The following is a 20,091-nucleotide window of genomic DNA, read 5'->3' on the forward strand; positions in this document are numbered from 1 at the left end:
CATTTGGGCAGAATGGACAAAACCTCTGGTCACGGGGAATTTTAGTATATCTTCCGGCTTCTATATTTAGTTTGTGACTTTATATAAGTCATTTGATTCTGTTGAGATCTCCATCTATGGTAAGCAGTCGCTACTACGCTTCTTGCATAGTAAAAAGTAACAAATTCATTGCTATTTACAGAATATCAGCACAGGCATTGTAGCCATGTTTAAAAGGTAATAAGACAGAATTAACAATCACTCAGATCCAGCATATCTGTCACTGGTCATACAGTTTAATGCTATCACAAATTTACTCTTTTCTTCACTAGAATCTTCACACAGAAAGGAGCTTCAGATAAGTATTGTTCTGATAAGGCAGGGGTATTATGTGCTAAGGATTTGCTTGTAGTAGAGGGTCCAAAATCACCAGGAAAGTGCACACAATTCATCAAACTGTAAATTACATTCTATTGCATTGTTAACTACCACCACTTATGCATAAAGCACACAGGATGCCGTCCAGGTTAGAAACATAATGAATAGTAGATATCTTACAATTATTGTTAGCTAATATCACACTAAAACTATACAAGTGGATACCATCTTAGTAAACTACACTATTTCGGATTCTTTGCCACCACCAATTACGTATACGTATAAGGCGCACAGGGTGTTGTCCAGGTTAGAAACATAATGTACAGCAAACACAGTTACTTATTCTATGAAATAGTTCCGTTGTCATTTTAATGGAAGTATCATAGTCGGATATATATATATAAACGTACATTTGATAGGGAATAGAAAAATATACACATTGAGACAATCTCGTGTCTCTTAACACCATTCTTGAATTCTCAACATTCAGCACCTTAGGCAATGGCACGTAAATTATATGAATGACATTAGCGCTAGCGTTAATGTTTGCCTAGCCTGTTTTCGAAAAAAAAAAGAACTTTTGTTCCACTCGATCTGGCAATGCATAGAGGGTACTTGTAATAGTGTAATAACCTTGAATGTAGATTAATGTACGTGATACAATGTACTACAGGCTACCAAACAAGTGTCACTTTCAGTACTTCCTGAATAATGGATTGAAGACGCTTTGTGAAACCATGTTTTATCACTTCAATCACAACGTTTATGGTCTCTTATTCCAGACTTTATGCTGAATCTTGCTTTTTTGGAGGGAGCATTTTGTTTCTATGCGCCCTCCCGCTCGAGTCTGTAGAGGATGTCATCCATAAAATTTACTTTCTGTGGCCAAGTAATATGGGGCAGAATGTTCTTGGCGCAGCTAATTTTGATCTCTTGCATCCAATATTGATATATATATATATATATATATATATCACAGTCTTACTTCTCCGTAATCAATTGCTTCTACCACCTTCAATGATTAAGTGATATTGCTGTTTAAGGGGTCGACTGATGCTCAAAATGCTCAAAAAGTGGAAGTGCTATAAATCCTCTTGTTCGGTTTACAAAAGACGTGAAGAAGGCAAAATGTCACCTAAAACTATAATTTTACTGTCATTTATAGTATTTCCTTCATTAATTTTTGACAAAAAGTCCCCCCCCCCCCCTTATCAGAACACTCTTCCTACATAGTCGGGCAATTATTTCCCGTGTGTCCTTTGTCAAAACACTTGTTGCAAATAGCGTCTTTCTCTCCATGTGCATAGATACAGTCAGTGTTAGGGCAAAATGTAGTTTTGTCGGCCTGAAAGTAGTGACACAATTGTGTCTTGTATCGAGAGTCACGATTTTTGCGTCTTTGAAAGTGCTTCTTTTCGCTTTCACTGTGAGTGGAGAAGCAACGTAAGCCATGCTGACAACAAAATCTGAATCGACACTGTTCGGGAAACACAATCTTTTGTTTCTTAGTCCTTTTCAATTCTTCCGGAGAAAGTGTTTGCTTATACTCAAGGAAAGTGATGACATTCTTCTCTGGCTCTGGGACATTGCAATTTAGCTTTGTCTTTTTCTTGATTTTGTGGATGAACTTTGTGAAAATGCGGTCTGAGAACATCTCCTCGTCTCGGGGTGAAAACGTCACAACCAAATCCCCCTTCTGTCGAAACCAGTTATAGTCATACTGGAAAGGCCAGCGAAATCTTTGTTCCATGGCATCGACCCACGTATAGTTTACACAGCTCATTTCAGCCCCCCTTATTACCATAGCTTGCTTATTTAGTGTGGAAGGATGGCGTTGTTTCCAGTCAAACCTATACTCAGTGAATGTCATCGATTCAATGTGGTCATCAAGACTCTCAACCACAATCCTATCATTGGTCTTCGCCAGATCTTTGATATTAGAGGAAAGGGCACGTTCCCACATCCATACCTCTATATTCCAACTTGGATACTCCAACACTTTGTTAATGAGTGGAAGAAAGTCTTTGTCGCCAGAAATCAGAACAATAGTCCCCCCTGCGTCTTTCCTTTGTGCGGCAAAGGAGATGGCATCAACCATTAGTTGAGCATCAACAGCTTTCTCTTTACCTGTTATTTTACTTCGCTCCTTTAAGTCTACTTTCCAACCCTTTTCCTTCATCTTATCCCATAGGGAATCATTGGGAGGCGGTATAGAGCCATACATGTTTGCAATCTTTATAACACTAGACGTTTGGCGTTCCTTGCTTGACAAGACATCAAGGAAATTACCGTACTCAATTCTAAGACGTGGGTCTTCATCGCAAGCGAGATTCTTCTGCTTGACGGCTGCCCTTTTCCCCGCTATCCATATGTTGGAGTCATCTACAAAGACGTGAAGGCCCTCGTTCCCAGACTTGCATGGTGGGACAGGCGTGCCAAGTTCTCGATTACTCTATAAAAGCAACACAACATATTGTCAATCAATAACTAGAGTTCCATGAACCCATACCTTCGCCAAATCATTTTACCTTCACAACTGGTGTATTGATTGTGTTTATCATAATTCATGCAAATAAGTTCCTCGTTGGCATAAATTGTATTAGTTGATCCCCCATTATGCATAAATTATATTAGTTGATCCTCCACCCAAATAACAGACGTACACAATCTATGTATCTTCAGAAAGAAAGCTTTAACCGATTTTCTGATAATGTATGCAAATGAGGTCCTTACTCAATCAATGTTCAATGAGGTCCACCTGTACTGTACATAACTTCCAAATGCCACAAGTAAGAAATTCCAGTCATTTACCACAGTGGCCCGGGGTTATAGCATTTTCTCATTAATTAGGCAAAATTATGTCCTTATTTGCATGATATTTATCTATCAGAATTCTTCTCTTTCTCAGTTATAAATATCACATGTTGCAATATAGTCCTATAATGGAATAGAGGTTTTTAAAATTTCCTCATTACTGATGCGAAATTAGATTTTGATTTGCATAAGTACCATCAAATTATATCAAGCATACCAAAAATCACGTTTATGATTCGTTTATCTCTTCTTGACTTATTCGCCTTCAAGGTCTGAAACTAAACCGGCTCCTGCGGTTTACTAAAACCGCTCGGGGCCCAAACCTACACCACTTACTCTCTGCCCCAAGAGCTATCTACCACTCAAAAATCGCGACCACAGCATGTCCAGCCAGAAAACAAGATATCAAACCCGGAAGTTCCGCTGCAGTACCATAACAAGCTGCTACGGAGTCCAAAATCTAATAGTTTTCAGCTGTTGTCAAGATCTAACCACGTATCAAATATCGATACAATCCATTTAAGCGTTCTCCAGATATGCTGATCTTCTACAAACACACAAACACACACACGTACATACATACAAACACTAACCCAAAATATAACCTTCTTGGGGAAAGCAACAAAGTCTGAAAGAGGGAAGTAAGAGCTAGAATCCCTGAATCACCTGAGTCAGCCTACAGATACCCACATACAGAAAGTTGTACATATGCAATTACACTGCAAACATACATAAATGTTGACAAAAGGATAAACAACTGATCAGGATAGATTGATTCATTTTCCGTCTGCTAAACGCATGCCATGCAATATCGAAGTCTACAGAAGGAAGAATAGTCAATTTTGCACCCCACCGACATTTCTTTCTAAAACTATTTAACTCTTTTCCCATCCCACAGACATTTCTTATGTGTTTCGTTGACAACACTAGAAAGGCCACATTTATGCAGAAATGTACAATGTTTTCCCTCTAGCTTTGTTTCAATTGCAAGCTACCGGCACCAGTAGGCTCGACCGCAAGCATAGACATACTTTCTGCATTAATATTGCTTATACCCCATATCTGCTCGTGACTTCATTAACATAATTTAGGTAATTTGTTTTAATTTATTGAATTACTCTGATAATCAACATGTTTTGTGAACGGGCTTGGCGCACAATGAAATATATGTAATTGTTTTTGTCAAAATCACTTAAATCTCTTTTGTACAGTTTTGTGGGGGAAAATGACATTTGGCTATTTTAAGAACCACATTTTAAAGTATGCAAGCATAGAAAACTATCTGCATGAATAATATGTATCCCTCACATCTGCTCGGAACTTTTCTGACTTTTTGGATGACGTAATTTTCAAATCCGAGTTTTGATTGGCTAAAGGAGGAACAAACATTCTGAGTTTTGATTGGCTCAAATTAGCAGGCCGGCAAAAACAATATGTTTTCACCTTCGGGAAAATATAATAATTCACAATGGCTATAGTGACCCAGGAATGTATACGGCGCCATGGACATGGCAAGGAAACACATAGACAAAGAAAGCCAACTCACCAACTCAATGAGTGATTCTGCCAAGGCCTTGCTGAATTTAAGCCTCGGTCCAGTCTTAGGGATCATTGTCTGAAGGTTAGTTTCATCAAGAAGTAGCAGAGCTTCTCCGTCTATTTCTTCGTCTGAAATGATATAAACGGCCGTCCCCAATATAATTTATTATGATAATCTACAGAACAACGTTGATTAAAAAATCTATGGAGTAGATGGTATAATGATAATTGTATTGGAAGAAGTAGACGAAATATTCTCGTACCTTTGAATGTCTCTGCGACTTCGTCAGTACTGAGTTCGCGTATCAGTTCACAAACTTCATCAACTGACCACTTGGAAACAGGATGGACGTTGTCTCCCTCAGATTTCGGCTGAATGGGAACCTCCTGAAGACAGATTAAAATGGCGAAAACTCATGACAAACTAGAGTTTCATGACCTCATACATTCGCCAAATGATATCAATCGCTTCGACTGAAGTATTTACCATTGATAATCATACACATAAGGTCCTCATTTGTCATTTCTCACTTTACACCCAACACTAGAATCAACACTATGGGGACTTTAATACTTTGTGCTCACATATCGAATATCAGTATACACACACAGCCTGACTAAATTGATATTATGATAATAGTAAGTACATTTGTATTATTTTCATTCTCATGTCCTCATTTGCATTAATCATATTGCTTGATAATCATTATAAATGCACTCTCTGAACTTGGTCTCTTCTCTCATACCACAAGCGTGAATGTCTTCAAAACGTACTCTCCAAGCATAGGTTAGGCTCCGGCTGTTCTTTTACCTTTTTTGTCGTTTTTATTGGGCTTTCCATTTTGTATTGTATCTTGCCGTGATATAATACAATACAAAATAGAATTAGCCCGATATAAACGACTATGAAACGTCAAAAAACAGCTGGAGCCTAACCTCCACTTGTGGAGTATTTAAAACGTGCTCTTACGGTTTGAGCTTGTCCTCCCACTGCTCCCAGTTCCTCCTGCTGTGGTTCATCCTGTTGTGTAGGTGGGCTGGGCTGTTCAGGAGGTTTGGTCACCCTTTCCACATCGTCATCAAATGTTTTAAATCCTCCCTTCTTCTTTTTCTTCCCTTTCTTTTTTAGGAAAGCATCTAACTTGTCGTCTGACATCCTCGGTGCTGTAAAATGTAACACTTGCTTGTTATCAATTTTTTTTTAAGAAATATTTTTGCAATGTATCAATCAGAGTCACCACAGTTATAGATGTTGTAGACATCGTTTGGCAGTAAGTGCTATTATTACAACATGCTATATTAAAGATGTCCCTACAACTCCAAAACTAGCCACAAGAGGGCGAAAACTTTTGTTTCTTCTTCACAACCATGAGAGCTATCAAATACTCACAAATTAACAAATTGTGACCTAAGCTTGTTCAGAACACGAGATATCAAGACTGGAAGTTCCGCTGGAGTACCAACGAGAACCGCTAGGGGGCCCCAAATCTAATAGTTTCTAGTGTTTGTCACACCCGACAAACATACCAAGTCTGAAATCAATGCATTCAGCCGTTCTTGAGTTAGTTTGGTTTGCCCAACCTAAGGAAGCTTGGCCTGGTGAAGGCAATTGTAAGACTGCTGTAGACTTTCTGATCCCGCTAAGTCAGAAATGCTTAATCAAGCCCATTTATTTCAAAGATTTCTTTATTTTCGTCCGCTTGGACTTCTATCCGTACACTAATTGCACTCAGTCGCTCACAACTGGACAAGGTGACATGTTCCTTCACCTTGTGTTCCGATGATGGACCTCCGCCCCATTAATGAAAAAACAAGTAAACTGACATGCAACGTTACGAAGAAGCCTGTAGGTACTTCCGTCGGATGTGGTTTGCCTGCCCTTCACTACTAAGCTGAAGGCTAATTTCTGTGTGGCACCACCAAAAGCACACCGGCAAATGAGAGGGTGAAACCTCAGAATGCGTGACTCATTCCCTTTAACAATAGCCAGTTTCACATGGAGTGTCAAAGTTCATCTACGAAACAATAGAATCACCTGCCTCCATTGTTCCCACCTTTGCACACGATTTAGACTTGGACTGACAGTCGAAAGGTTGGATGATTGGCATCGTAATACTTTTAGTCTAGTAACTAGAGTTTCGCGACCTCATATCCTCGCCGAACTTTTCGGGTATCATAAAAGTTTCAAGAAGGTCATACAAATAAGGTCATTATTTGCGTAAATCATATCATACTACTAAAACCCATGCATGTCCAGCACACGAGATATCGAATATCTTCTGCAGTGCCTTAGAAAGCCACTAGAGAGCATTATGGAACTTGGCCTAAGTAAACCATGTAACCATATATAGGAACTCTAATTTACAAATACGAAAAGAATATGGCATTTGGGTGGACCATAAAACTATAAGTGACTCCATGTTGGCCCATGTCTGGACATGGTTTAAACCTTACTCTAAGCCAATACTGTTCATTGTTGTTGTTGTTGTTGTTGTTGTTGTAAATTTACGTCATTCGTTTGTAACGCTTCTACTTTTTTAACGTCATTATCATTGTGGAGTGCAGACAAATTACTCTCCAAGCAAAGTAACCGGATCAACCTCGAACTCTGCTTGGAGAGTATACGAAACTTACCAGTAACGAAATATCGTTGAACCATATCGCCACCCGGAAGTCTTCTCTGGTCACAATTTACACAGTAACAAATGAAGTTTGATCAAGGTTTGACCTTGGTTTTATAAGGCAACAATTAGTTGTTAATGTGCATTGACCTTGTGACGTGCAGTAGATGTTGTTGGGGATGCGGACAGAAAACGGGGCATAATACAAAAAGGTCACAATCTTTAACCTCTGCTTGCAGAGTATCTGACACGTAAGGTTACATTAGCACTGGTGGCATAAAAACAGTCCGTCTATTGTGAATAACCACGCAGCGGAGGAGCGTGCAAAACTGTTTTCCTTATTTTACTCCGGTGGGACTTCTATCTGTATATTGTGGTCGTGAATATAGTGGAAAATTCGAATGTACTGTGAGAATTGTGAAAATAAGCCCCTCCACTCAATGACTAATTGAAAACAAATAAACTTACATGATACGCTGCGTTGGATCCAGGAGGTTAAATCTCCTTCGATGTGGTTTACCTGCCCTTCACTTGAATTTCTGAGTGAGACCGCCAAAAACACACTGGCAGTTGAGAAAGTGACACATCAGAATGCCCTTAGGCATTCCAGGATCCCATAGCAACACGTGTCGAAGTTCATTCACAAAACAATGGGCTCACCTGCCTGACTGAAATCGATATCGCGCTCCTTGCGGCCCGCATCAGCAGTTACTCAGGCCGGTCTCTATCAGACTCGGACTACGCTGGCTGTTGTTGAGAGAATACTTGGCCAGGGGAGATTTGCTACCTACCTACCAGAGAGTTTGGCAGATGCTTACCTTTAATAGCGTGGATTGACTCCCCTGGCCAATTTCCCGATTTTTTTTGGCTGAATACTAGTACGATTCGTGCCCCGTAGGAAGGCCTGGTGGAGGCTAGCTATGCAGTTACCCGGCAGTGGGTCAATAACCCCTGCAAGAGAGGTAGCGTAAACACAGACTACACTGGCCCTCTACTGTTCAAACTCATTTCCACCTCCTCTCACCCATGCGCAGATCTAGAACTGTTTGCAAAACGGATACTTTCCCGAAGAATGGTCATGACGTACCAAGGAGGTTGACTACCCATACGCAAGTCAAGTGATGCCTCACTCCCAGATAAATACGTACCAGCGGGGAATTTCCACCATGAGCTGTATGGGGAAATTATTCTCTTGTATGCCAAAAATAGTTACTCAAGCAACTGGATATGGTTTTGAAACGGTCAGACGTTTCGGAAAGAATCCACTTTCCTTCGTCAGTGACACTGAAGTGACCTGCAAGAAACAGGTCTTTTATACTCTAACTATGAATGAAGACAATTTCAGATGTCCAATAGGAAAGGTTGTAAGACAATTCAGACTGAAGACAATTTGGATTCCAAAGAAAACAAAGCTAAGCCAAAGTCAAGTTGAAGACAATTTGGATATCAAAGGATATCAAGGCTAAGACACAGTTAATGCAAATGAGTCAATTAGCTCCTGTTGTTTTAGTTACAGGAGCTAAAAGGAGCTATTCTCTTGTATCTTGTAATGTATTTCCTGTCAATGGAATCGCCCTTATGAAGGGGTTATTATCTTTACTGAAACTGTAGTTCGTTGGCGCTACGGTTGAACGAATTTCAGTAAAACAATGATTTTTGTGTGTTTTCCCAATGCCTACTTAGCGGTAAAACCATATACATGTGCAACGTATGTAACGTTGGTATATCAACAGGGAGAGAAATCAAAATGCAATACCTTGTAATGTATTCATAGGTTAATTATGACATTATAATATAACGTTAGATGAAAAGTAAAAAAGAAACTACGCTGAAGATGTACAGCATCATTCACTACTAAAGACGTTTGCGGACATCACTAAAAAGGAGATCACCGAAGGGGAAGCTAAACGATTTGGAACAGCTTTGAATGACAAACAAACAAACAAACAAACAAGCAATCAAACAAACATAGTATTCGATGATTTTGAAAAGGTGTTTGAAGTATGCCAATTATCGGGGTTAACATTTTTGTCGTGATGACGCAGGCAGCTTTGTAGGTCCGTGACAACGTTATGACCTCTTTGTTTGTCACACTTTTCGACTGATGCTTACTCTCACAGATCATAGAGAAGGGCAATATCACTTTTTGAATGTTTCCATGTGAGTAGTAATGTAACGGATGTTTTGACTATTTTAGTGGCTAGAATGCCTCCGATCCATAAACTTAATCCCCCGCCATTTAATTACTTAATACGATTTTTTTCAATTACAAGGGGGGGGGGGGTACACGATGGTCCTTCCTCATCAGGTTAGTTTCTTTGCTTTCAAAAGTTTGACAAATCAGTATCAAAGTCATCAGGCGAAGAATGACCTCTGACCCCCATCTTTATCTAAGATGGGACCAGGGTGTATTGTCAAGTAACTATAAAACCTATTGATAGTCATACGCTACCATTGTAAGGATATTTATGTCTTATTTTATAGATACTGTATCAAAACCATTCAAAAGATGACCATGAATGAAAACTATCTATGACGTTGAATACAATATTAAAGTACATATTCATAGCATCCCCCCTGCTACCTGAATGGTATAATCCGTTCAAAAAGTTGAAGAAGACAAAGAGTGCACACACTGACAAAATCTTCTCGACCAAATTTCTTTCCTCTAGCCCAACAGTGAAGACAAAATGCCCCCAAAGAAGAAGAACAAGCCACAGAGGAACGGTTTCTGGGTGTACATGCAAGAGATGATCCCGGAATACAAGCGGCAGGGATACCAGATGCCAAACGGCATGGCTGACGTTGTCAAACTCGCCCACCCATCTTGGAAGGTAAAAAGCTTGACAAACTTGTAAAACTTTTGAAAGGTGTCCGTTATATAGAAATTATTCTCATCAATTTGTTCATGTGATGTGGATTACGCTTGATAGGGCTGTGAATGATTTATTTTTAGTTGTTTTGGTTTTTGTTTGCTGATGCCAAGGAGCTGGTCTCGAATTTCTCAGAAAAATTTCCAGACCAGCAAAGATGGCGACCAGATGTCATTGTGTTTTTGAGGACGCCTTAGGGGCGTAGGCGGTTTCCATTTTTTTCATGGTAGGATACAATTGGCTGATTGTGTTGCCAAAGGAAAGATCCCAAAACAAAATAACTTTCTGTGTATTTTCATGGATGACAAGGCTGTATTTGAAGTTTGAGTGTTCAGTGTTCTTTTTCTTATTTCCAAGCAGATGTGTGGAGATATGCAGACCATTAGAAAGGCTTACAACATGCCACAAAAGTAGTTGTAAAACATGTGCATTTTTGCTTAGATGGAAAGATAAGCTCAAAAGGCCTCAAATGAACAGGTTAGCTAAACTTTCACTGGTTATGGCAGCGAAGACAAACAATACGGTAGTTTTTTATTACAGTATTTACATGTTCATTGTACTTGGGAAGTTTGTCTGGCTCTTTATGACAAGCACAATGAACAGTGGACCTAAGCTGAACACCCTGTCTGAAGGACTGCAATCCTTTTCAGTAATGTACATGTCAGGTGAAAGACAAATCTGGGATTCGAAATCAAAATCTGTTGGTCCACAACCAGGATCAGTGAACTATGTATGCCATACATTTGCTCAAAGATTATGTTAAAAAGTTTGCTTCTGTGTTGCAGGCCATGCCAGAGATGGAGAAGCAGGAATATGAAAGGCAGGCCAAGGAACTCAAAAAGAGTGCCTCTGCTACAGCTGGTCGTCTGGACTGCAAGGGCAGACCTTTAGCTGTAAGTTGGGCATCTGCAATTTTGGGGTCTATAGAAAATGCTGTGCTCTCTACCAGGCCATTCCACCTGGCCAAACAAAAGTACCATCTTTTTGTTTCAAGTCTCACGATACATCCCTCACGACTTTAACGAAACATTTTTCTAGATTAATCCCAGGAAAAGTTGCAGAATTGGAAAATTTGTGAAAAATATTTTGGCAAACAAAGTTAGGGCCAAAGTTAGGATCCTATTCTCTAACTTGAAAGAAAGTGGAACTTTAGATTACAAGGAAAAGAAGTTCATGTTAGAGGAGATTAAGCAAAAGTCTTTATTGTGTTGTATGTTTGACACTCAGTGTTAGCTGGGACATTTTCTACATTTTCCTCTGTTAGAAAATGTGATCCCATCTATACCACTAGCCTTTTTTGTGCAAAAAAAAGTCTTGGACAATTCATAGGTCACTTGAGGACAATGGGGAAAACGTTAACGTTTGTGGCCTGGTAATGTTGCTAGTTTTTTCTCTGGCCTGCAGGACCGAGTAGACACCAAAGCCATCCTGGAGAAGAGACGTTTGGAGGAGAGGAGGAGGGTTGTTGCAGCCTGGCCTCCAGGAAGGGGTGAGCACCAGGCTTTTAGCCAGGCATGCGTCAAGAAGTCATCTGGACTCCCTTTTCTTAGAATAACAAGAAATTTGATGCTCCCTATACTGGGGAAAAAATTGTCTGACAAGCATGAAATTCTGATTGACCAGGGATGCTACCAGGTCATCTGTGGTCATAGTCTTCTACTGTGACCTCTGGAACAGTATTTTTGCCTCTTGGGATACCTTAAAATGCACTTTTTTAAGTTAAAATCATCAAAAACTCGGCACCATGGAATTCGGATGCCCCCGGACCCCCCTACAATAGTCACTCACCAATAAGTTTGGACTCCCTATTATAAAATCCTAGCTAAAAGCCTGGTGAGCACTGACATGATTTTAGCCTTGAATGTGATCCTAATTAAATGCAAAGGAATATCAGAATAAACTTCCTGGCACATTTGACCAATTATTGATGTCACATATTCCTAAGGTCACGTGGCAAAAAGATCAAAGTGCCTGTAACTCTGGCGAATTTACATCCCGAAGTGATTAGTCATTTTTGATCCTGAACAAGTTGATCCATGAACACCTTAATGTTGGAAGAAAGTTTAACATTGTACAATTGGTAACCGTTACTATGATTACTATCAACACAGATAAGTGTCCATGATAACTCGAATGTCAGGAGAATACTGTAGTGCTGTGTATTATAGGCAGGGCTCGAAATACCACATGCATATGCAAGTTTGTGCATGTGAGATTAGTGTGGTGCAAGTAAGTTAAGACCAAACTTGCACCCGTGCAAGTTACTTTTGTCCTCTAATACCTGACATTAGAAAAAGCTTACAAACACCAAGAATATTATCTGTCATTGAAAGGTAAAAGAAAATAACACTTGATAAAAAAGCCTAAGTTTGTCCATGGAGGTTAGACATCCAGGTAAACAATATTTCAAGACAATTCCATCTCTACAATGCTTAATTTGGTGTTGTCTTACCTTGATTTGCATTTAAGTCACATTTGCATACAAGTTAGTGACTTTGATATGTTCAACTGGTTTTTCCAGTTATATGTACATGTTGTACTTGTAATGAGTTGTTCTACCACTTCATTCCAGCGATTAGTGATGGATGTCAATCGCGAGGCATGCAGAAGAAATCTATGGATCTTATCGAGTTGTAGACATTGGATTGATCTTTAATTAAGCCTAAATTCACCTTTTTTGAAACTGTACAGTTTAAAACTAAAGAAAAAATGCTATGGAAAAACAAATACTTAAAAGTATCCAAACATGTGGTCTTTATGTATCCCCATTTACTCACATACATTTGCAAATTTTCAGAATAGGAGATAAAGAGTTAACAGTTCACTATTTTGGGTTGTGCAAGTAAGTTTCTTTTGGTGCAAGTTACCTTTTGCTCAACTTGCACTGGTGCAAGTTAACTGAAAAGTGTATTTCGAGCCCTGATAGGTGTTGTTAAAGAGAAGTTCTTGTTTCCTGTGTATAGGTGTTGTCCATGAGAAGTTCTTGCTGCTGAGTATCCAGTCTCTGTGTGAGCTGCCTGATGACATGGGGTACATGCCGTGTGAGATCGGCGTGGTGGAGTATTCACTACAGGAGGGTATCACACGGGAGTTCCACAGGTTCATACAACCTGGTGAGGACAGCTTTCAACTCACTCTGCCCTTCTAAACTACTGTATATATTCAACACTTTCAACACTGGAGGTATGACATTTTTTAAAGACAGTATGACATTGTATTGAACAGTATGATGTTGTATTGAGTAGCATGACATTGTATTGGGTAGCATGACATTCTTTTGGACAGCAAAATACAGCCATTGGCAAAATTTGAGGTGATTTGAGAACATTTTAGGTACAGCCACTTCAGCTGGAAAAAGTTCAGCAGGTACAATGTATTCTTAAAAACATTTCTGTTAGCAGTACTTCATGAACAACCCATCATAATCATGATTTATTGATAAATCCATTTGAACTGGGATTGTGTCTAGTGCATTTTGAATTTATTGAAGGATGTGAAGCGAAGTCATAAGTTGTCTACTTATCAATGTCGGCCCAGAAATCTTTCAGTATTCTTCTACAGCACTGTTTAGCGATATTTTTGTCTTTGTTCAGCGCAAATTTCAAGATGGTCTAAAATGAAAAGTATATGTGCGAGTGCTGTATTTTGGACCTGAACCGAAACGTTTTTGCAAGTCCAGAACCGGTCTGGCGTACCGGCAAGCTTTATTTTTTGCTCATTTTTTATTGGCACGCCGTGCGACCATCATTTCAAAAATAGGCGCATCCTTAAAATTACGGTCGCAATGCGACCAAATCTAGTCGCAGTCACGATCCCTGGTCTACCTTCTCTTTTATACTTACAGTACCATCTTTTGAAAATGGAACAAACTCCAATGTTTTGTTTCAAAGACTACCATACAGAACTTGAGAATAATGCTGTTTTCTCCACAGGAAAACCACCGCTGGGATATCGATACTTGTGCCAAAGCACCAGTGAGTACCTATTCTATGTCTCAAAGACTCATTCTGACGTTAGTATTGCTGCCAGTCATTTTTTTTTAGCGACGCTTCGGGGCGGAGCCATCATAATGTTCTGTTGTCAATAAAGATGCCATATGTATTTCTTAGCATAGTGGGACTATGTACAAGTACCACTAGTCCTGACTAGGAATCAGATACTAGGATATCCCCTTTCTTCCTGCCTAGGGCTGGGTATTGGTACAGCGTACCGGTACAAAACCGTTTTTTTCTTATTGGACCGGTCCAGAAAAACCGGACCTGAAAAAATTAGGTGGACCGGATGATGAACCAATTAGAAAATTAACAGATTGTTTTATCAGGCATTCACACGTTTTGGCGCTTGCAGGTACAAGAAAATAACAAGAGTGAAGTAGAGTAGAGTTTATATTAATTTCTACCAAGTTTTACAGCCAATCGTACAGGTGCAGTTAGCGTTGAAGGATTTTAAAACGCCAGTGTTAGTCTAATACTCCACCAAACAGATTTCTTTGTAGTGAAATGGACCATTGGTATGAGTCATACTGCATCAGGTCCAGGTTCAGGTCCTGACCTGGACCTGATCCTTTGGACCTGAACCGGACCTGGACCTGAATTTTCTGTACCGGTACCCAGCCCTATTCCTGCCCTAACAAACATGGCTGCCATCGGTTCTCCTGCCCTTTGTGTTCCAGGTGACAACACACATCAGATCCCCATCGAGGGGTTCGAGCTGGCGGAGGGAGACTACCACCGACTATGGACAGATCTCTGCAAGTTTACCAGCCCCAACGGCAGGGACTTTCCTCCGCTATACGTTCAAGTTAGTCACTTTTGACCTTGTTCAGATGAACTGTAGTTGTGAGAAAACAGGTTGTGTTTATGTGTTTGTACAAGGGTTGTAATATGTCTGTGCTGTAATTTTCTTCAGCAAGGAAGGAACTAGCTTGGTTTGGCCTAAGGTAGAACTTGACTGTGTGAACATATACTGTATGTAGAATATAACATGGTGTGTTTCGTAACACTAGAGTACCAGCTTAACCGTTTGTATGACCGGCTGAAGGCCGAAGGCTGGTCAAACTCACAGGATTGTATCTTGTATCTTATTTACGTCATACCAACATGAGAAAACACATATTTGAATGTGAAACGCAACAGAATTTGAGAAAATTTTGGTGTCCTCGGCCAAAAAATTGTAGCAACACCAATTCCAACATCCATATCCGGAATTTATAGCACTAGGACGCACTCAAAGTGTATTCAGTTTGTTCTATGGATAGTCTGGATAGTGTCCAGAACGGCCATAATCATGTTATCATGGCCCAACTATGACATGAAACGGATTACAATAATGATATTGATGTATTACTTTTGTCCCTGCATAGGTGACACACACTTCCATGTGTGAGTGGTGCCTGGACTGGCTGTCAGAAATGGCAGGTAAGTGGAGCTTAATTGATAAAAGAAAAAGTACAGCGACTTTCGTACAGTCTACATTTTGAACTTGAGTCAAAATGAGTCCTTGAAGTGATTAGATTTTGGACCCCTTCACAGCTTGTTAAGGTACTGTAGGGAAACTTCTGGTTATGACATGCTATGGACATAATTTTTCAGTTATAGATACCTTGTAAAAGGAAGAGTAAGCAGTGTAGGCTTTGATTCCCAAGTGGCATCTTTTTTGATCCCCTAGTGGCATCATCAGCAGGAGCTGGTTTTGTTTCTGAGTTTGAAAGAGAATAACTCAAGAAGTAGTTGACGGATCATCATGATTTTTTAATATTTTGACACTGATCACTTCAGACAATATTCTTTTGCTCCTTTGTTGTTTGGTATTCCATAGTGAAGTCCTGAACAGTTACCCTTGAGCACTGTACATAACAGTAAATCTATGTAATTTCAGTTCATTAGAGGTAAGTGTTATTACTAGTATTAGTTTCAAGCTGAACTTTTTCCTGGCCTTGAAATACTGTAACCTCCTTTTGTGTTGTTGATTTCCCGAGTACAGGCGAGTACAACAGGTTCCACGTGTACGAGTTGGACAGTCTAGTGAAGGACTTGTACGAGCACGGCGAGGGCCACGCCCCCTCCCTCAGCATGATAGCATCCATCCTCAACACTTCAGTCTTTGACTATGAAGATGGGTCCAGGTGAGGATGTAAACATAATGTTTAGGCCACAAGAAGTAAATTCTATGGATGACATGCTCTACAGACTTCATGCAAATTTTATTTGATAGGTAGTGATGTACATGTAGTAGTAGTTGTAGTGGTAGTAGTAGTAAAAATAGGAACCATGAATATTGTACATGTAGAAACCATGAATATTGTATCACAAATTGTGATGACAAATTAAACATGGTATCACAGCCAACAAGTCTTTTATTTCTGTATCCAAGAGGTGCGCCAAGTGACACTAGTTTGGTAGACTGGTATCACTAACCAAATTGACAACTACAGTCATTGCTACCATATTAGTACCACTTTTACTATCCACCTTGTTTCATTTCTACAACTATGGTCATGTACAGTCATGGCTGGTAACTACACTGCATATTTTCCCATTTTGGTATCTTCTTGTCATTTTGACCATTTTTGTACTAGAAAAACATGTTTTTTTCAAAATGAGGTGAAACGTTATGAGTGTGTTGATGTTATCCATAGAGGTTACTTGCTGTGGCAGTGCTTTCATGATTTAATCCTAAGTTGAACAAAACAATACAAAAGAATAGATTCTTCATTTTGTTCATGCACATCTTCTTTGACTATTGAATAGACTTTGGCATTGTACTACATTAGTCACATTAAATTAGTGTCCATTTTCTACAATTTAAAAAAAAAAAATATTTGCTTACTTTGCAGCTGCTTTGTACTTTTTTTTAAATGGCCAAAGATTGTTGCACATGCAGACTTCATCATGTAATGGAACCAAGATGGCCTTACATCTGCATGGGATGTGTACGTTGTAAAGCTTGTGTTGTTGCACCTGTACAGCTGTGAATACCACGCCAGCAAGGAGGTGAAGTACTGTGCTCTGGGAGCAGTCAAGAGATTCTGGTGAGATCTTCTTCTCAATTTTCTAATCAAATCTAATACTTGTATCTCCAAGCTATTAAGATGTGATTGTGCAATTGTGTTAGAAAGCCTGAACAAATGAAGTCTGAAGTTTTATTTAAAATCAAAATTGCAAAGATGACAACTGCTATTCCAATAATAGATACCAAACTGTTAATTATTAATAAATAGAAACAGGATACTAAATTGCAATCATGGCAATACTAAATTGCAATTGCAATTGCAATACATTGTCTTTTGTACATCTTAGGAAAAAAAGGCAATTATTAGTAATAAGATTATCAGTACAATTGATATGAAAAAAGTACAACTACCATTCCATCAAAGAATTAAAAAACCTTGATTAAAAACAATGCAGGCTATGTGCAATAGAAATTTCTCTTTGCTATTTAATTGCTGAACACATATCTGACTAGAATGCTTCTGTCGCTTTCAAACATAGGAAAATCTACAGTAAAATGTCTTCTACATTAACTAAACTACAGAGGTGGAAGATTCTTTACTCTAATAACAAAAATTTTTTAAAAAGTTTGCCCATGCATCTACAGACGCGTAGGATGGCGCCCATCTCCACTTCGAAGCCCTTGGGCCACACATGTGCAAGTCACTACAACAGGGGGCTGGTCCACTGGTAGTGATGTGTGTTTAACTTCCATACTCTTCCTCATTAGTGCTGAGTGCTAAGCAGAGAAAGCAGCATGTACCATTTTTAGAGTCTTTGCTATGACTCGGCCGGGGATCGAACTCACGACCTATCGAATGCAAGGCGAACACTCTACCCACTCGGCCATTGCACCGGTAATAACATTTACTCTAATAATACTCTAATTTATAACAAAGAGTTATTTCTGTTGCTTGTTAGTTTCTCCATCAGTGACTCCATGGCCCAGGTGTATGACCTACAGCTGACAGCCCGTCACCTCCCGGAGAGACCAGAGAACCAGGGCCACTACACCATCCTGCCTTCTGATGCCTTCGCTCTGGACAGGAGGCCCATGTGGGTCTGTACAAGTCTTCTTTTCTTTGTTTCTCTGCAGTCAGACTGGCACTATTCTCTATGAACTATTCTCTATGAACTACCCATCACACCTAAGCTTTGCACAGCTTCATGTAGCTGCAAGCATTCTTAAAAGCACACAGTAGTGGTAATGTGGTCCACTCAGTGATGTTATGTAAATTTTGGAATGCTTCAATCCTGGTTTCATTACACATAACTGTGGGAATGAAAGGCATGACTTTTTCCTTGTTCTTGTCTGATAGATGAATACTTAGAAGTTCCACCAGTTTATTAATAATTTTTTACATAGTCTGAACATTCTTCTATAGTTTTTCATACCGATGGCTCTGCCACACTGGTTACGTGGTATGAGGGTATCTGTAGTTAGTTGAGATGGCCCATCCTCTCCCTGAAAGAGGACAGGGATGGGGTAGTTACTGTTCCTGTAGTTAGACAGTTCCATTCTAAGATTGTGCATGGTAAATGTGTTTATGTGTATGTGTTTTCCCTATAGGACCCTCCATCTCGACAGAGAACCACATCCCAGCCCAGAGGAGCAGCCTATAACCCACCTCCCTCCTACAGCAGAGACCAGCGTAACGGTATAGCAGCTGCCTCACCCTCCGAAGGCAACTTCCCCGCAAGAGACATACGCGTACTCACACAGGTAGTGTTTCATTTTTTAACACACATCTAAAATATTATTTCTATATTTCCACCTAAATTTTCACCTCAAAATGTATATCAGGGTCCCTGATATGACAGGGAAAAGGTATATGCTGCATGAAATATGAAGTAATTTTGGAAAAGTTTATTGTACATGTATTGGCATAACGTCCGAATGGTACATTTCTACACAGAGATGATCACAAAGTAGTCTGCTTTTGCAGGGGGTCGCTAATCTGGTGGTGTGCATAATGCTTTTTTGCATGCAAATATTTTCTAGCTTTCTTTTCTTTCAACATGCCTGGTAAAAAGTGCCTGAGGATGGAGGAAATGTACAGATTTCTTGGTGATTTTACCATACTGGGACAGTTGCTATAAATACTTCAATCTATACATTTAATACAATGTTGTACCGTGGGACCGCGTAGCACAGTGGTATTGTGTTTGCCTCGTTAACGAGAGGTTGTGGAATCGAATCCGCCGTGCTGCCGATGTTGTGCCCCTGGGAAAGGCACTTTACTCACGAATTTCCTCACTTTACTCAAGTGAAAATGAGTCGTCCCTCGGATAGGACGTTAAATGGAGGTCCCGTGTCTGTGGAGAGCCACACCCCAGGCACGTTAAAGAACCCACCACATGTGCGATGGTGCGGTGTGAGCGGTTCAAAACCTACAGTACCTTGGCCGCACCTGGGGCAATTATTGTCGTATTGAGGTCACCTGAGTGGCGCCGAATGGCAGCTCGCTCCAGACACTTGTGACAGTCGTATTGAGGTCACCTGAGTGGCGCCGAATGGCAGCTTGCGATTTAGCGCCTATTGTAAGCTCCTCGCAATTCAGCCCCTGGCTGCAAAGAGTGAGTAGTCGGCCCACCCAATAACAAAATGTCATACAACTTGTCATACAACCAGACTTGACCATGAAGTGTTTTTACTGACAGCTTTGACCTCCACCCCTGCAGGCGACCCATTCAGCCAGCTCCTCGAATGTTCCTGAAACTCAAGCACTGCGGAAGCCAACCACTCCGGGTGAGTACCTGTACCTACTTCAGCTTTTCTTCCACAGGACTTACTGCCTTCAGTTTGTGTCCACTCCAACCAAGACAACAGGCAATGTCAAGGGTTGGTGTGAACTGAGCAAGGGTGGATGTCTAACTGTGAAGGCTACATACTTCTAA

General features: G+C 40.0%; 1 protein-coding gene across 1 annotated transcript; it reads left to right on the plus strand.

Annotated features, from left to right (window-relative positions):
• The first annotated feature begins 9,920 nt into the window (after positions 1–9,920).
• Positions 9,921–20,091, plus strand: LOC118419465 (protein maelstrom homolog). Its single transcript, XM_035825888.1, has 12 exons — positions 9,921–10,165; positions 10,990–11,097; positions 11,609–11,693; positions 13,168–13,317; positions 14,137–14,178; positions 14,877–15,004; positions 15,567–15,621; positions 16,187–16,328; positions 17,172–17,234; positions 18,115–18,253; positions 18,764–18,916; positions 19,876–20,091. Exons 1-12 carry the CDS (start codon positions 10,022–10,024, stop codon positions 20,089–20,091), a joined length of 1,425 nt encoding a protein of 474 aa, XP_035681781.1. The 5' UTR covers positions 9,921–10,021.

Source organism: Branchiostoma floridae, chromosome 1 (assembly GCF_000003815.2).
Source record: "Branchiostoma floridae strain S238N-H82 chromosome 1, Bfl_VNyyK, whole genome shotgun sequence".
NCBI lineage: Eukaryota > Metazoa > Chordata > Leptocardii > Amphioxiformes > Branchiostomatidae > Branchiostoma > Branchiostoma floridae.

Bases quoted from the DNA above. Each gene is read 5' to 3' on its own strand.
- LOC118419465 (XM_035825888.1), top strand. From the start codon at position 10,022: ATGCCCCCAAAGAAGAAGAACAAGCCACAGAGGAACGGTTTCTGGGTG. The intron at 10,166-10,989 runs GTAAAAAGCTTG...TCTGTGTTGCAG, and splicing joins TCGCCCACCCATCTTGGAAG to GCCATGCCAGAGATGGAGAA. The intron at 17,235-18,114 runs GTGAGATCTTCT...GTTGCTTGTTAG, and splicing joins GGAGCAGTCAAGAGATTCTG to TTTCTCCATCAGTGACTCCA.